The sequence below is a fragment of the Athene noctua genome, unplaced genomic scaffold (genome assembly GCF_965140245.1).
Source record: "Athene noctua unplaced genomic scaffold, bAthNoc1.hap1.1 HAP1_HAP1_scaffold_31, whole genome shotgun sequence".
Classification (NCBI taxonomy): domain Eukaryota; kingdom Metazoa; phylum Chordata; class Aves; order Strigiformes; family Strigidae; genus Athene; species Athene noctua.
Window position 1 is genome coordinate 187,655 of NW_027437536.1, and position 16,956 is coordinate 204,610.

General features: G+C 68.5%; 4 protein-coding genes across 7 annotated transcripts; 3 read left to right on the forward strand and 1 right to left on the reverse strand.

Moving 5' to 3' along the window:
* Window positions 1-110: 110 nt before the first annotated feature.
* OPA3 (outer mitochondrial membrane lipid metabolism regulator OPA3) lies at window positions 111-1,599 on the reverse strand. The gene is made up of 2 exons (XM_074933448.1): window positions 712-1,599; window positions 111-568 (listed from the first exon to the last, which is right to left on the reverse strand). Exons 1-2 carry the CDS (start codon window positions 1,157-1,159, stop codon window positions 126-128), a joined length of 891 nt encoding a protein of 296 aa, XP_074789549.1. The 5' UTR covers window positions 1,160-1,599; the 3' UTR covers window positions 111-125.
* A 2,642-nt stretch (window positions 1,600-4,241) lies between these two features.
* GIPR (gastric inhibitory polypeptide receptor) lies at window positions 4,242-8,500 on the forward strand. The gene is made up of 13 exons (XM_074933431.1): window positions 4,242-4,531; window positions 4,806-4,896; window positions 4,973-5,080; window positions 5,159-5,280; window positions 6,039-6,142; window positions 6,225-6,372; window positions 6,513-6,672; window positions 6,757-6,817; window positions 6,947-7,016; window positions 7,138-7,226; window positions 7,633-7,771; window positions 8,202-8,243; window positions 8,329-8,500. The coding sequence occupies exons 1-13, from the start codon at window positions 4,409-4,411 to the stop codon at window positions 8,497-8,499; spliced, it is 1,428 nt and encodes a 475-aa protein (XP_074789532.1). The 5' UTR covers window positions 4,242-4,408; the 3' UTR covers window position 8,500.
* Window positions 8,501-9,124: 624 nt separating this feature from the next.
* Window positions 9,125-13,569, forward strand: FBXO46 (F-box protein 46). 2 transcript variants are annotated; one of them, XM_074933433.1, is made up of 3 exons: window positions 9,125-9,267; window positions 11,512-12,288; window positions 12,322-13,569. In XM_074933433.1, exons 2-3 carry the CDS (start codon window positions 11,574-11,576, stop codon window positions 13,413-13,415), a joined length of 1,809 nt encoding a protein of 602 aa, XP_074789534.1. In that variant the 5' UTR covers window positions 9,125-9,267; window positions 11,512-11,573; the 3' UTR covers window positions 13,416-13,569. The 2 variants fall into 2 exon arrangements, with proteins under 2 accessions (XP_074789534.1, XP_074789533.1); XM_074933432.1 differs by lacking the exon at window positions 9,125-9,267 and adding an exon at window positions 10,100-10,181 and having other exon boundaries at window positions 11,512-13,569.
* A 109-nt stretch (window positions 13,570-13,678) lies between these two features.
* Window positions 13,679-16,934, forward strand: QPCTL (glutaminyl-peptide cyclotransferase like). Of its 3 annotated transcripts, none has more exons than XM_074933386.1 (7): window positions 13,679-14,395; window positions 14,810-14,941; window positions 15,040-15,327; window positions 15,514-15,666; window positions 16,067-16,166; window positions 16,348-16,464; window positions 16,577-16,934. In XM_074933386.1, the coding sequence occupies exons 1-7, from the start codon at window positions 14,144-14,146 to the stop codon at window positions 16,720-16,722; spliced, it is 1,188 nt and encodes a 395-aa protein (XP_074789487.1). In that variant the 5' UTR covers window positions 13,679-14,143; the 3' UTR covers window positions 16,723-16,934. The 3 variants fall into 3 exon arrangements, with proteins under 3 accessions (XP_074789487.1, XP_074789488.1, XP_074789489.1); XM_074933387.1 differs by having other exon boundaries at window positions 13,681-14,356; XM_074933388.1 differs by lacking the exon at window positions 16,067-16,166 and having other exon boundaries at window positions 13,681-14,356.
* Window positions 16,935-16,956: the final 22 nt, after the last annotated feature.

Consider the following 16,956-nt stretch of genomic DNA (forward strand, 5'->3'; position numbering starts at 1 on the left):
CACCTCCACCTGTGGTGGGCAAGCTCCGCCCCTCACCTCGGGGCCCTTCCCCAGCACCTTATCACCGCCCTCCTCTACCAAGCCCCGCCCCTAAAGGAAACGGCGGGAAGAGCACGAGGGTGCTTTTAATGGCCGGGCCCGGCGGGGGCGTGTCCTGCGGTGGCGGGGGCGTGGCCGGAGGCGGGCGCGGGGGCGTGTCCCGCGGCGTTGAGGGCGTGGCTAGATGCGCCGAGGGCGTGTCCTGCGACGTTGTGGGCGTGGCTAGAGCCGCCGGGGGCGTGTCCCGGCGGCAGGCGCGCCGCCATGGCGTCCAGCTCCTCCCGCAGCAGCTCCAGCCTCTCCCGCAGCTCCCGCAGCGCCGCCGCCTGCTCGTCCTCCCGCCGCCGCGCCTGCCCTGCCTGCCGCGCGTACTCCAGGTAGAGGCAGAGCCCTCCCACGCCGAACACGATCGCTTCCCCCAGCAGCTCCGCTCCCAGCTCGGCCGCCGCTTCCTCGTTCAGCGGTTTGATGGCGGCGCCGCGGAAGCCCATCAGCCGCATCTTGGCGCGCATCTCCACCCAGTGATACACTGCGGGGGGGGGACGGGACACCGGCAAAACCTGCCCCGCTGTGTGCGCCCGCCCCCGCCCCGCCCCCTCCGCTGCCCGCCCCGCGCCCCTCCCCCGCCGCCGCGCCCGCCCGCCGCCGCCGGTGCCCCCCGCCCTCACTCACGCTGCGCGGGCGGGAGGCAGATGTAGGCGCGGAAGAAGGGGCTGGCGCGCGCCCCGGCCTTGATGCGGGCCGCCAGGGGGCGGCTCAGCTGCCGCGCGCCCAGCGTCAGCAGCTTGGCCAGCGGGAACGCGCCCGCCACCATCCTGCGCCGCGCGCGCGCACTGACGTCACCACGGCGCGACCGGGGCAGGGGGCGCGTCCGCACGGCCCTAGGGCACGCCCCCTCCCGGCGCTGGGACACGCCCCCTCCCGCGGCCCCGTCGCCTTGGCAACGCGCGGCTCGCTCCACCCCCCCACTTCCCTCCCCGTCGCGCCTGGAAAGCCGCTCCCGCGTCGGGGCACCCGTCGGTGACACCGGGACCGCTGGGGGGCGCCGGGACGTTCGTGGGTGGCACTGTTGCACCTGTGGGTGATGCTGGACCCCCCCCGCGACACACGTGCGTGACATTGGAACACCCGTGGGTGATGCTGGAGACAGTCGGGACGCTCGTGGGTGACACTGGAGCACACTTGGGTGATGCTGGACTGCCCTAGACACCTGTGGGTGACACTAGAGCACCCGTGGGTGACACTGGACCCCCCCGGGACAGAAGTGGGTCACTCTGGAGCACCCGTGGGTGATGCTGCAACCTTTCAGGACACTCGTGGGTGACACTGGAGCACACGTGGGTGGTGCTGGAACCCCCCGGGAGACTCGTGGGTGACACTGGGGTACACGCGGGTGATGCTGGAACCCCCCGGGAAACTCGTGGGTGACATTAGAGGACCCGTGGGTCGTGCTGGAAGTCTTGGGTCACTCGTGGGTGACACTGGAGCACCCGTGGGTGATTCTGGAACCCCCCCAGGACACTCGTGGGTGACACTAGGACCCTCGTGGCTGATGCTTCACCTGCTCGTGGACACTCGTGGGTGACACTGGAGCACCCGTGGGTGATTCTGGAACCCCCCCAGGACACTCGTGGGTGACACTAGGACCCTCGTGGCTGATGCTTCACCTGCTCGTGGACACTCGTGGGTGACACTGGAGCACCCGTGGGTGATGCTGGAACCCCCCCAGGACACTCGTGGGTGACACTGGAGCACATGCGGGTGCTGCTGGAACTCCCAATACACGCGTGGGTGACACTGGAGCACCAGTGGGTGATGCTGAACCGCCCAAGACACACGTGGGTGACACTTGAGCACCCGAGGGTCATGCTGGACCCCCCCGGGTCACTCATGGGTGACACTGGAGCACCCGTGGGTGATTCTGGAACCCCCTTGGGACACTCGTGGGTGACACCAGAACACTCGTGGGTGTTGCAGGAAGTCTTGGGACACACATGGGTGACACTGGAGCACCCGTGGGTGATGCTGGTCCTCTCCTGGAAACTGTAGAGTGACACTGGAGCAACCGTGCATGATTCTGGACCCCCCCCGGGACACTCGTGGGTGACACTGCAGCACCCGTGGGTGATGCTGGAGACACTCGAGACAGTCATGGGTGACACTAGGACACCTGTGGGTGATTCTGGAAGTCCTGGGACACTCGTGGGTGACAGTGGAGCACACTTGGGTGATGCTGGACCACTCTGGACACACGTGGGTGACACTGGAGGAAACAAGGGTGATGCTGGACCCCCCCGGGACACAAGTGGGTGACTCTGGAGCACCCGTGGGTGATTCTGGACCCGCCCAGGATACTCGTGGGTGACACTGCAGCACTCGTGGGTGATGCTGGAACCCCTCGGGACACTCGTGGGTAACACTGGAGAACCCATGGGTGATGTTGGATGCCCCAGAACATACGTGGGTGACACTGGAGCACACACGGGTGATGCTGGAACTTCCCTGGGACACTCGTGGGTGACACTAGGACACCCGTGGTGATGCTGGAAGTCTTGGGACACTCGTGGGTGACAGTGGAGCACACTTGGGTGATACTGGACCACCCCGGACACTCTTGGGTGACATTGGAGCACCCGTGGGTGATGCTTGACTCCCTCCGGGACAATCGTGGGTGACATTGGAGCACCCGTGGGTGATGCTGGAACCCGCTTGTGACACTCGTGGGTGACAGTGGAGCACCTGCCATTGATGCTGGACACCCCTGTGACACTCGTGGGTGACACTGGAGCACCCATGTGTGATTCTGGAACCCCCCTGAGACACTCGTGGGTTACACCAGAACACTCGTGGGTGATGCTGGAAGTCTTGGGACACACGTGGGTGACACTGGAGCACCAGTGGGTGATGTTGGACCACCCAGGACACACGTGGGTGACACTTGAGCACCCGTGGGTCATGCTGGACCCCCCCGGGACACTTGTGGGTGACACTGGAGCACGTGGGTGACGCTGGACCCTGCCGGGACACTCGTGGGTGACACTGGAGCACCCGCGGGTGGTGCTGGATCCCCCCCGGGACACTCGTGGGTGACAATGGAGCACCCGTGGGTGATGCTTCACCCCCTCTGGGACACTCGTGGGTGACACTGGAGCACCCTTGGGTCATGCTTGACCCCCTCCGGGACACTCTTGAGTGACAGTGGAGAATCCGTGGGTGATGCTGGATCTCCGTGACACTCGTGGGTGACAGTGGAGCACCTGTGCGTGATGCTGGACCCCCCCCGGGACACTCTTGGGGAACATTGGAGCACCCGTGGGAGATGCTGGACACCTCGGGACACTCGTGGTGACACTGGATCACACGCGGGTGATGCTGGACCCCCTTGGGACACTCGTGGGTGACACGAGCACCCATGGGTAATGCTGGACCCCCCGGGACAGTCGTTGGTGACACTGGAGCACTCGTGGCTTATGCTGTACCCCACCGGGATGCTCGTGGGTGACACTGGGTCACCCGTGGGTGACCCTGGACCCACCTCCCCCGTGACTCTGGAGCTCCCGTCTCCCGCCACCCGAGACTGGGGCCACGTCGGCCCGGCTCCCCGCTACCGCCGGGTCACGTTGCTCTGACTGAGCTCGCAGCCGGGTGCCCCCCTCACCCCACCTCCCCGTGCCCCCGCCCCTCCCGTGGGCGGCGCCCGCCGGAGCCCGTGCCGGTGCCCCGAGGGCGGCAGAGACCCGCGGCGAGCCGGCACCGCGCGTCCCCGAGGTGGGGTCGGGGGGCATCGATGGACGGGAGGAGGCACTGGAGGGGCGCACGGGGGTTTCGGGGGTGACAGCGGAGCAGTGGGGGGATACGCGTGGGGGGACCCGAGACACGGGGGGAACCCGGGACAGCGCGGGGGTGGGGGGGGAGTGGGGGAGACACACCGGGGGTGTACCGGCATCACTCGGTCGAGGGGGGTGTCGGGGTGAAGCGGAGGGGACAGAGGGACACTCTTAGGGGGACACGCGTGGGGTCCTGGGACACTGCAGCGGGACAAAGGGCAGGTGGAGGAGGGACAAGGGACACTGCGGGGGGAGGGGGGGGGCGGACAAGGGACACCGAAGTGGCACCGGGACAAACCGGCATGACCGGGAGGCGGGGTGGGGGGGTGGCCGCCATCCACCCCTCACGACGGCTGCCCAGGCTCATGGTTCCCACGCGGGTCCGCGGATCTGAGGGGGGAGGGGTGTCGGCGCGGGGGGGTTCCCGGTGCCGTCCCCCCTCCCTGCAAGGACCCGGGTGTCCGGGTACCACCTGCGGCTCCCTGGTAACGAGCGCGTCAAAGGTGGGGGGTTGGCGCTGATAACGGCGGGGACACACACACATGACACCGGTACCCCCATCCCTCCCTGTGCCCCCCCCACGCCCCCCAGGAGCCGCCATCACCATCATGGGCCACCAGGCAGTGCCCCCCCCCCTGCTCAACCGGGTCCTGCGTGGGGCAGAGGTGAGACCCCCCCCTCGATCCCTCCAACTTTGCACCCTGGGGCTCCCCTACTGCTGGGACCCCCTCACTGCCTCATCGGGACCCCCCCACCCCACCCCCCCACCAGCTGCCACTTCCGTGACTTGCCCCCCACCCCAGGACCACGATGGTGACCACAGTGAATCCCACAGTGGTGTCCCCATGCTGGTGTCCCCGCGGGGGGTGCTGACCGGGGTGGTGGTGGCACCCCCACGGGGTGTGTGTGTCACCCCCCCCAAAAAGTGTCCCCTCGCAGGAGGAGCGCTCAGCCCAGGCAACACTGGCTGCTTGGCGCGAGTACCGGCACGCCTGTGAGCTGCGCCTTCGCCTCGACCCCCCAGCACCTGGTCAGTGGGGACGGGGTGGGGGGGACGGGGGGGACACTGGGGACACCCTGACATCCCCCCTCCCCGTGTCCCCCAGGTCCTGTCTGCAACCGCAGCTTTGACATGTATGCCTGCTGGGGGGACGCGGCCCCCAACAGCACCGTCACCGTCCCTTGTCCCTGGTACCTGCCCTGGCACCACCGAGGTAATAGAGGGGGGGAGTATGTGGCACCCACCCCAGGGTGCCCCTGGGTGCCGCGGGGTGACAGGCCGGGGTGCTCAGTGCAGGGCGGGGTGGTGGCTCGGCGCTGCGGACCCGACGGGCACTGGGTGACAGATGAGACGGGGCGGCCTTGGCGGGACCATTCGCAGTGCGAGGACCTGGCGCAGGAGCAGCCGCTGCAGGTGGGGGCTGCGGGGTGCCACGCCGGGAGCTGCCGTGCCGGGATGTGTCACGCTGCGGTGCCACGCTGCGCCGCGCTCTGCACCGTGGCGTGTGCCGTGCCGCTCCGCGGTGTCTCTTGCCGTGCCGCGCTGTGCCGCGCCGTGCCCCGCTGTGCCGGGGTGTGCCCGGGGCCGGGCCGGGCCGGGCCATGCCCCGGGCCGTTCCTTGTGCCACACTGGGCCGTGCCAGGCCATGTGCCAGGAGCTGCGCTGCACCGGCTTGACATGTTGTGCCGCGTCATGCCGTGCCACGCTCCGTCGGGCTGCGCCGTAGTGGGCCCTGGGCTGTGCGTTTGGCTGTGCCGTGGTGCCCCACACTAGGCTGTGACAATCCTCTGCACCGTGATGGCACCGTGCTGTGCCGTGCCGTGCCATACGCTGTGCTGTGCCATACGCTGTGCCATGCTGTGCCATGCCAGTTGTCTGCACCATGATGGCACTGTGCCGTACGCCACGCCAAGCTGTGCTACTCTGTGCCAGTCCTCTGCACGGTGATGGTACCGTGCCGTGCCATATGCCACGCTGTGCTGTGCTGTGCCGTGCTGCGCTGTGCCGTGCTGAGACAATCCTCTGCACCATGATGTCACCGTGCTGTGCCATCCTGCGCTGTGCCACGCCGTGTGGCATCATACCTCGTTGTGTTGCCCCACACCATGTCCTGTGCCACCTCCTGGCGTGTGGTGCCACCTCCCTGTCCCCTCTGCCCCCTGTCCCCACAGCGTCAGGTCTGGCTGCTGGAGCAATTCCGCCTCCTCTACACCGTGGGCTACTCCCTGTCCCTCATCGCCCTCCTCCTGGCGCTCCTGCTGCTCCTGCTCTTCAGGTACCCGCACCGGGGCACCCTTGGGTGCTGGTGGGGCACCTGGTGGACATTGCCACGCTGCCACCACCCCTCAACTCCGCAGGCGCTTGCGTTGTACCCGCAACTTCATCCACGCCAACCTCTTCCTTTCCTTCATGCTGCGGGCGGGCGCCATCCTGACGCGCGACGCGCTGCTGCGGCGGCACCTTCGCCCCGGCCCCGGGCACCCGCTGCAGCTGCTGGGCCAGCAGGTGGGCACCCGTGGGGGGGGGGGGGACCCAAAGGTGGGGGCTGCTGCCACCACCGTGCTGGTCCCCATGGCCGTGGCAGGCTGATGGAATGCTGGTGTCACCACGACGCGGGTGTTGGGGTGGCGGTGTCCCTGTGGCAGGCGGTGGCAGGGTGCCGGCTGGCCCAGGCTCTCACCCAGTACTGCGTGGGGGCCAACTACGGGTGGCTACTGGCCGAGGGACTCTTCCTCCACAAGCTCCTAGTGCTGGCAGCCTTCTCTGGCGAGCGCTGCCTCCCTGCCTTCCTCCTCCTCGGCTGGGGTGAGCCTGTCCCCGTGTGTGTCCCCTCCGCGTGCCCACTGTTGTCCCCACACCCCATCCCCAACTTTGTCCCCACCCCTCCAGGAGCCCCCGTGCTCTTCGTGGTCCCATGGGTGGTGGTGAGGTACTTCTATGAGAATGAGGGGTGAGGCTGCTGGACACCCCCCCCCCCTCCCCCCTGTCCCCATTTTGTCACACCTGGGGGACACCGTGATGTCCCCAAGAGGGGACGCAGGCATCTGTCTGAGGTGTGTGTCCCCTCCGACCCCGGCAGGTGCTGGGAGCGGAACGAGAAGCCGGCGGTGTGGTGGATCATCCGCTGTCCCATCCTGATGGCCGTGGCGGTGGGTGACACAGCAGAGGGGGGGGTGTCACCATCCCAGGGCTGTGTCCCCACTGTAGGGGGAGGGGGTGTGTGGGGGTGTGTGTGTGTGTGTGTGACACCACCGGTGTCCTCGTCCCCAGGTGAACTTCGTGGTGTTCTTGCGCATCGTCCGCATCTTGGTGGCCAAAGTCCGGGCGCATCAGGTGTCGCGTGGGGACACCAGGGTCAGGTGGGGAAACGGGGACACTGGGTTGTGCGTGGGGACATGCCACCCTGTCCCCAATGGGTCCCCATGCAATGTCCTTGTGCCCACCCCAGCTCTGTGCGTGTCCCCACATGTGTCCCCATCCCCACAATGTCCCCAAGTGAAGTCCCAAGCGTGTCCCCATGCACGTCCCTGTCCCTGGAACATCCCGAGTGTGTCCCCGAGTGTGTCCCCATTGTCTAATGCCACCAAACGTGTCCCTGAGGATGTCCGCGTCCCCATCCCTCCCGGAGAGGGCTGCCCAGGAGTGTCCCCATCCCCAAGCATGTCCCTGAGGGGGTCCCCATCCCTGAGGGCGGTGTCCCTGGGGGTCTCCCCCGGGGGATGTTCCCAGTTGTCCCCAGGCATGTGTCGTCGTCCCCCCCCGCAGACTGGCCAGGTCCACACTGACGCTGATCCCACTTCTGGGGGTGCACGAGGTGGCCTTCGCCCTGGTGGGGGAGGGCCAGGGTGGGGGCACCCTGCGCCTGGTGCGGCTCTGCCTGCAGCTGCTGCTCTCCTCTTCCCAGGTGCGGGGGGGGGCACTGGGGGGGCACTGGGATGGAGGCTGCGTTTGGGGGGTGCAGTGGGGGGTCGTGGGGTGAACAATGGGGGGGCTGCAGCGTGGTGGGGGTTAATGGAGGATGGGTGCGCTGCAGTGGGAGGCTGCACAGTTGGGGGGTATGACTGAGGGGAGACACTGGGGGGGTGTAATGGGGGGCGAAAAAGGGTGTGCAGTGGGGGTATGCGAAGGGGGCTGTAATGGGGGGCTCCACGGGGAGCTGCATGGGGGGGGTGGGGGCTGCAGGAGGCGGGTGCTGCCATGGGGTGAGGGTGCAGGGGGGTGGGTGCTCAGGTCCGGGGGTGTTGGGGGGGCACATGTGCGTGTGACTGCATGTACTCACATGTCTGGGCGCACCCACCCCCCCGGGGTTCTCCTCCAAACCCCCCCACCCCCAGGGCCTCGTTGTCAGCGTCCTCTACTGCTTCGTCAACAAGGAGGTGGGTCAGGGCATGTTGTGGTGGGGGATGGGGGGGGCGGCATGTCGCGACATGTTGGTGTTGTGACACGTCCCGGTGCCTGCAGGTGCAGGCGGAGGTTCGACGCAGGTGGCAGCGGTGCCGTCTGGGTGTCCCCTGGCACCACGGACCCCCCCGGGTTCCCCCCCGTGGCACCCGCCGCTACGTGGCTGTGGGGGGGCAGCGCACGGCACCCCCCGATCCCGGGAGACACCTGGTTGCTGAGAGCTGCTGCTGAGGGCGGGGGGCGGCACCTGTGGGTGCTGAGTGGGGGGTCCCAAAAGCTTTTGGATACTGGGGGGGTGGGGGTGGGGGTGTCCCCTGACACCTTTGGGTGCTGGGTGGGGAGTTAGAGGGGTTTGGGGGGGTCCCCTACACCTTCGAGTGCTGGGGGATGTCCCCAATGCTTTGGGGCGCTGGAGAGGAGGGTCTGGCGGTCCCCAACACCTTTAGGTGCGGGGGGGGATGTCCAGGACCCTGACACCTTGGGGTGCTGGGGTGTCCGGGCTGTGGGGATCCAGCTTTGTACCCTAAAGAAACACGTGACACCCACCAGTGGCTCCTGTGAAATCAACGGTGGGCTCTTGGGCGAGGCACTGGGAGGCACTGGTGTGGGGGGTGGGTGTCACTGGGTGCTACTGGGCTGTCACGGGTGACCAGGGCTGGCTGTCACTCAGGAGAGTCCCGTGGGGTGTCACTGGTGACTGGCGGGGGGGGTCTTTGTGTGTGACCAGGGGTGTGGGGGGGCACTGGGGCGTCAGTGGGTGATGGGATGGCGTCACTGGGAGACCGGGGGACCGTCACCCCCAGACCCCCTTCCCGCGTGGGCAGCACCTCCCGGCGCCCCCGTTGCGCATGCGCGGAGTCACCGAGCAGGGCGGTGGGGGACTACAACTCCCAGCGTGCCCCGCGCAGCGCGTGCGCAGGGAGCGGCAACTGAGCGCATGCGCGGGGCACCCCGGAAGCGGCGCGGAGAGGCGGAGCGGCCGCGCCCGGCACCTGCCCGGTGAGCGGGGGAGGGGCGGCAGCACCGGGCGGAGCCCGGGTCGCGGGGGGGGGGGGGGGGCGGTGGCGTTGGCGGGCGGCGCCCCGGGGCGTGGCGTGGCGGTGGCGGATCCCCGGGGCCGATGCTCGGTAACGGCCGCGGGGCCGCTGGGCCGCGGCCCGGGGGAAGGCGAGGTGCGAGGGTGTCCCCGTGTCATACCGGGGACCGGCGTCTCCCAGTCGTGACACAGCGTGGGGGAGGAAGGGGCCATGCCCGCGGCACGCCGGGTGACAGGCGTGTCCCACCCGTGACACATCGCGGGGAACGCGGACATGGGTCCGCGCCCGTGGGGACACCGGGGCCGGGCGAGCCCTGGCGGTGCGCGCGGGGCCGGGGCTGCCCTCGCCTTGCGCGAGACTGAGAGCGCGTTCGCGCGTGGGGACTCGCGTGTCCCAGCGTCGCACGGGGGGGGCGGGCGTGTCCTCGTGTCACACTCGGCGCGGCGACGGGCCCGGCCTCGCGTCACCCACGAGGATCATCGGGTCTGCCCTCCGCCCCCCACCCCCGGGTCCCCCCGGGCGGCGTGGGCCTGGCGGGACCCCCCGGGGCCACGCGGGACCGTGTCCCGGCCCCTCCCGTCCCCGCGGCCCAGCGGTGGGCGGGAGCATCTGGCCACGCCCCCTCCCTGTGGGCCACGCCCCTCCTCCGGCCCTGCCTCCAGCCCGCCGCGCTGCCGCCGTCCATATATGGGCATGGCCCGAACGCAGCTCCCTGATTGGCCGCCGCCTCGCGCGCAGGGCCTGCCAACAAACGGCAGCCGCCGCCGGTCGTTAAAAGGGCGGGGCGGCGCGGACCGGGGGCCCAACCTCCGCGACGGCCGCCGCTGCTTTAAGGGCCGGGACCGCCCCACTGCGGGCCGCGCCGCGCCGGAGCCGGTGAGGGGGCGTGGCGGAGGCGTGGCCTAAGGACTTGGGGGTGTGGTCTGTGCATGCAAAGGGGCGGGGCGTGGGGCGCTTATTCAAGGAGGGCGGGGGCGGGCGGGGGGGTCACGGCCCAGTAACGGTACTGGGCATTCCCAGCGTGGCCACGTTACCCCCCCCCAGCCCTGTCAGCTCCGTAGAGCCACCAAAGCCCCACAGTGTCCCCAGAACACCTTCACTGATGAGCTGGACGAGGGGCTCGAGTGCCCCCGCGGTCAGTTTGCAGGTGACACCCAGCCGGGTGGGGGTGTTGGTCTCTCGAGGGTGGGGAGGCTCTGCAGAGAGACCTGGCCAGGCTGGAGCCATGGGCTGAGCCCAGCTGGGGGAGTTTCACCGAGGGCAAATGCCGGGGGCTGCCCTTGGGCCACAACAGCCCCAGCAGGGCTACAGCCTGGGGGAGGAGTGGCTGGAGAGCTGCCGGTCAGAGAGGGACTGGGGGGGTTGAGAATGAGCCAGCAGTGTGCCCAGGGGGCCAAGAGGCCAATGGCATCCTGGCTTGTGTCAGCAATAGCGTGGCCAGCAGGGACAGGGAAGGGATCTGAGCCCTGGGCTCGGCACTGGGGAGGCCGCCCCTCGATTCCTGGGTTCAGTTTTGGGCCCCTCACCCCAAAAAGGCCATTGAATGACTCGAGCGTGGCCAGAGAAGGGCAACGGAGCTGGGGCAGGGTCTGGAGCACAGGTCTGCTGGGGAGCGGCTGGGGGAACTGGGGGGGTTCAGTCTGGAGCAGAGGAGGCTGAGGGGAGACCTCCTGGCCCTCTGCAACTCCCTGCCAGGAGGGGGCAGAGAGGGGGGATGAGTCTCTGGAGCCAAGGCCCCAGCGCCAGGCCCCGAGGGAATGGCCTCAAGCTGCCCAGGGCAGGGTCAGGCTGGCTCTGAGGAAGGATTTCTGTGCAGAAGGGGCTGTTGGGCGTTGGAATGGGCTGCCCAGGGCAGGGGGGAGTCCCCGGGATCCCTGGAGGGGTTGAAGAGTCGGGCTGAGCCAGCGCTGAGGGATCTGGGGGAGTTGGGGACGGTCAGGGGGGGGTCATGGTTGGGCTGGAGGAGCTGCAAGGGCTTTTTCAACTAAGATGATTCTGGGATTCTGTGATTTTTTGATTCGAAAGCCACACACTGGCTCCACACTGGCCCTGCCAGCTCCTCATTGTCCCTACAGTGTCCCCAACAGCCTCACCTGCCCTGTATCATCCCCAAGACCCCTGTACTTTCCCCACTGTCCCCAGACTGTCCCCACTATTCTCACCCCATCCCCACCAGCTCCATTAACACCCCTTTTTCTCCTGGCAGGCCTGGGCACGGGTGCCGGCAGCCCACGGCGTCGGCAGTGTCAGCAGTGCCATGCTGCCCTGATGGAGCCCAACGCCTTTCCCCAGCTGCAGCTGTGGTGCCCGCGGCCCTTTGGCACTTACTCCCAGAACAAACCATGTCCCGGCTCAAGCTCCACCAAGAAACCTTTCTCTTGCCGGCCCACCGAAGAGCCCGCTGGTGCTCGGGCCCCCTCCGAAAACACGCCACCAGCTGCTGCTGATGCTGCCCCAGCTCCCCCGGCGTCAGCAGAGGAAGGCCGAGTGCTGCTGGACACATGGTACGTCATCAAACCAGGCAACACCAAGGAGAAGGTGGCTTTCTTCGTGGCACACCAGTGCGGTGGCAGCAGTGGTGGCGGCGGCAGCAGCGGCCGTGCCAGCACGATGAAGGTAAAGGGCAACTGGGGCAGCGATAGCTCCAAAGCCAAGCGGCGCCGGCGCTGCCACGACCCCACTAAGAGCAAGCCGAGCCCAGCGTGGGCTACCGGCAGCAGGGAGCCAGCTTGCCAGCATCCTGGCGAACTGTCCACTGCTGCCGGCGAAGCCCCCGACTTGCTGTCAGTGGCCGAGATGGTGGCGTTGGTGGAGCAGAGGACGGCACTGGCATTGCAGAGCTTTCCCCGGCCCTGTGGCGCTCCCGCCGCCCCGGTTGTCTTTGTGGAGGCGGCCAGCGGCGAAACCAAAGCACCGAGCAGCTCCGACTGCAGCCGTGTGGCCGAAGCTGTCGCCCACTTTGAATCGCGGCAGCGGGAGCACGGCAGCGCCCGGCCCAATGGGCTGTGCCGCCCAGGCCCCGACTGTGGCGCAGCGGCGGCAGCATCGTCGGCACCGGGTCCCGGCGAGGTGCGCATCGCCTTCCGCATCTCCAGTGGCCGCGAGCCCCGCGCGGGAGCCGCCGCGGCTGAGCCGGGTGCCGTCGGGCGTCCTAACTGCGTCTTTATGAGCTGCGGGACAGCGAGCGGCGGTGGTAGCGCCGGTGGTCGCACCAAGGACAAGATCACCTGTGACCTCTACCAGCTGATCAGCCCGTCCCGTGACACGCTGCCCAACAACGTGGAGTTCCTCCTGGCCACTGCCGGTCCCAAGGGGGATGGGGATGTCCCCGACGTGGACATGGGGTGCGGTGAAGGGTTGGCGAGCGCTGTCAAACCAGAGATGGGCGAAGGAGCCGGCGAGGGGGCGTCAGTGCGGGATTGTGCCTCCAGTTTCCACGTGGACGTGGTGGTGACGGGGGTGGTGGACCAATGCGTCTTCTTTGGCAAGGACAGCGCCAAGAAGATGAAGGAGGAGACGGTGCGGCTGCCGGCGGCAGTGCAGGAGGACCCACCACCGGGGCAGCTCTTCCTCCTGCCTGTCCCTGAGGACGCGCCGGCAGCGGAGGACGCAGAGGCCGGTGAGGAGCCGGCAGCCGTCCCCGACCCCTCGCTTTGCCGGTTGTACCGTCACGTCTCCCACGACTTTTTGGAGATTCGCTTCAAGATCCAGCGGCTGCTGGAGCCCCGGCAGTACATGTTGCTGCTGCCGGAGCACGTCATGGTGAAGATCTTCAGCTACCTGCCCACCCAAGCGCTGGCCGCCCTCAAGTGCTCCTGTCACTACTTCAAATCCATCATCGAGACCTTTGGGGTGCAGGCCACCGATTCCCGTTGGAACCGCGACCCCCTCTACCGCGACGACCCCTGCAAGCAGTGCAAGAAGCATTACGAGAAGGGGGACGTGTCCCTGTGCCGGTGGCATCCCAAGCCCTACCACCACGACCTGCCTTACGGCCGATCCTACTGGATGTGCTGCCGGAGACCCGATAAGGAGGCGCCCGGTTGCAGGGTGGGTTTGCACGATAACAACTGGGTACACCCGGCCACCCGGCGTGACGACGGCAGGTGAAGGGACAAGCGCCGGCAGGGATAGTGGTGGCGGATTTTGGGGACACGCAGCAGGGAGGTTGTCTGTGGCGGTTGCTGGAAAGGGCGGACGAGAAGGTGGAGAAAAGAAAAACAAACAAACAAAAAAACATCAAACCCCAAAACTTGAAGGGAAAAAAAAGGAGCAAAGTGGAGGGGAGAAGGGGTGGGGGGGGGGAGGATGTCAGCGTGGAGGGTGCTGGCCCCATGGGGGATGGTGGTGGCCCTGTGGTGGTGACAGCCCTGCCTGGGGTGACAGCCCGTCTGGGCTGATGGTGCTGTGGATGGAGGGCGGTGGCCCCTCGGGGTGATGTCCTGTCCCCTGGTGACGTCCCCAGGGAGGGCGACGACGTCCCCTCGGCAGTGACGTCCCCACCCGGGGTGACCTCGTGGTGCGGGGGACGCCCGCGTTGCCTTCGCAGTGACAGCCCCATCCCGGGGAGCGTCGCGGGGGTGACACCCTGCTCCCCGCTGACCTGGAGTGACGCCCCCACCCCGGTGACATCACAGGCGGGGAGTGACGTCACATCAGGGTGACCGCCCTCGTCCCGCTGCGCATGCGCTAACGCGTGAGCAGCGCCACCGCGCATGCGCCCCGCGCAGCCCGCCGCTCGGGAGGGGCGTGGCACTAGCGCTTAAGCCCCGCCCTGCCGCGGGCTCTCGCAGGTCGCTCGCGGGGCCCCGCCCCCTCTCAGCCCCGCCCCCCGCGCCATGCGGAAGGGTGCCGGTGGCTCCCGCCGGGCCCGGGCCGCGGGTTCGGGGCCCGGGCTCGTCCCGGTGGCCGTGCCGGTTCTGGTTCCGGAGCCCGGGATTTGCCCGCGGGCCCGCCGCTGTCACCGGCCGCTGCTGCCGCTCCTGGCGCTGGCGGCCGCCGCCGCCCTCCTCTACGTCGCCTGGCCCGGCGGGGAACGGGGCACTGGCCCGGTGAGCGGGGGGCGGGCCGGGAAGGGGAGATCCCGGTGGGTCTGGGGGAGGGAGCGTCCCGGGAAGGGGGTGACCGGCATTTCCCTGCTGTCCCCGGGAGTCCCCCGACCTCCCCCTGGGCTCCCAGACCCTCTCCGGACACCCCCCCCCCAAGTCTCAGGGGTTCCCCGGACTTCATCGGGGGGGGCACCCAACGGATCCTGGGCACCCAAACCCCCCCCCCCCCGGCAGGGCCCTCAGACCCCTTCATGGGGGCACCCACTGCAGCCGTGGCCCCCCGAACCCCTCCAGGAGCGCCCAGACACCTCCCAGCATCCACCAGGGGCCTGGATTCCGACTTCGTAAGGCCTCCCCCAGAACCCATCGTGGGGGCCCCAGCCCCCTCCAGGGACCCCCAAACGCCCCTGAGGGACCCCATAGCACCCCTGACACTGACGCAGCGCCCCCCCCCAGCCCCCCCCCTTGGAGCAGACTCTCCAGACACTGCTGGGGCGGCTGGATCCCACCCGCCTGCGCGACACCTTCCTGCGGCCCCTCCTGCGGGAACGGGTGCCGGGGGGGCCCGGGAGCCGCGCTGCCCGCCAGGTAAGACCCCCCCCGTGGCTGCCCCACGCTCGGGTGCCACCGCACCCACCCCAGGGTGCCGCCGCCGTATCCCTCACCGGGGATCCTCGTCCCCGCAGCACATCGTGGGATGTTTGGGCGCCTTGGGGGCCGCTTGGCACCTGGAGCTCGATGCCTTCGAAGCAGTGACTCCTCGGGGACCGGTGACCTTCACCAACGTGGTGGCCACGGTGGCCCCCGCTGCCCCCCGCCGCCTGGTCCTCGCCTGTCACTACGACACCAAGGTCTTGCCCCCTGGTCCCGGCCAGCAGATTTTTTTGGGGGCCACTGATTCGGCTGTGCCTTGTGCCATCCTCCTGGAGCTGGCAGCTGCTCTCGACCAGCCCCTGCGACGCGCCAAGGACAGGGTGGGTGACGGGCAGTCCCAGATACCCCCCCCCATATGTCTGGGATCCCCCCACGCTTCCCCAGGATGCCTGGGACCCTCCTGACACCCCTACCCCCTTCCCCCCTCCAAGACTCCTCAAGTCCCCCCCCCCCCCCCCGGGATGCTGGGGTCCCTTCCCTGCTGCTGGACGCCCGTGTCCTGTCAGGGCGCAGAGGTGACGCTGCAGCTGCTGTTCCTGGACGGGGAAGAAGCCTTCGGGGACTGGAGCGTCACCGACTCCCTCTACGGCGCCCGGCACCTGGCGGCACGTATGGCCACCACCCCCCACGGGCCCCGTGGCACCCAGATCACCGCCATGGTGAGTGACACGGAGCCCTGTGGCAGTGTGGGGGAGCTGGTGGCCTCCAAAGTTGGTGGGACAGCAATGGGTGTGGGTGGTCTGGTGGCCCTGGCACCCAAGGATGATAGCCAAGGGTTGAATTGGGGGGTGAATTGAGGGCACCCAAGTGTGGTTAACATGGCATTGGGACAGTCCACCCCCCGTGGTGACCCAACTTGGATGGCCTGGTGGCACCCAAGGGTGCTGGCATGGCAGTGGTGTGGTCCGGTGGCACCCAAGAGCGGTGACACAGCACCAGACCACCCCACTGCCGTGCCACCACCTTTGGGTGCCCAGCTAGGACAGTCCCACACCATCTGAGGGGTGGCACTCTGGTGTCCCCATCCCGGTGTCCCCACGGCCATGCTGGTGTCCCCAGAGCCTGCTGGTGCTGCTGGACCTGCTGGGCGCCCGTCACCCTGCCATCCACAGCCACTTCCCCCGCACCCACCACTGGTTCCTGCGCCTCGTCACCATCGGTGGGACACGGGGACAAGGGGACAGGGTGGGGACAAGGGGACAGGGTGGGGATGGAGATGGGATTGGGGAGGTCACGGATGGGTGACAAGCTGGGACATGAGGCTGGGATGGGGATGAAGGGCTGGGGCCAGAGTGGACACCAGGGGTGTCACAAAGGTCCCCCCTGTGTCCCCGGAGCAGAGCAGCAGCTGCGGCGGCTGGGGCTGCTGCACGCCCCCCCTCAGGACCAGCCCTTCTTCCGCCTCAGCCCGGCCCCGGGACCTGTCGAGGACGACCACATCCCCTTCCTCCAGCGAGGTGCCATGTCCCCACCGCCCCTGGGGCACATTGTCCCCGTGTCCCCACACTCCTGGGGCTGGGCCAGAGGGTCCCAAGGGGACACATTTCCCCCCCCTCTATGTCCCCACAGGTGTCCCTGTGCTCCACCTCATCCCCCTGCCCTTCCCCCACGTGTGGCACACACTTGAGGACACCGAGGACAACCTGCACCCCCCCACCGTGGAGGACCTGGGCAAGATCCTGATGGCCTTTGTGGCCGAGTTCCTGCAGCTCTGAGCCCTGCCAGCACCCGTGTACCCCCCGACCGTCCCCCACCCCCAGGGACTCTGGGCAGCCCTGGGCTGCGGTGGGAGCCACCAGTAAAGTGTTTGGTGACCAATACTGGGTCCTGTGCTGTCACCTGCCACGGGGACACCCCTGGGGACACATCAGACCCCAGGGAGCATTTGGCAGGTGACTGAGGGTGCCAAGGAGGAGCATCTGGGTCCTTTGGGACCACCGCGCCTCAGG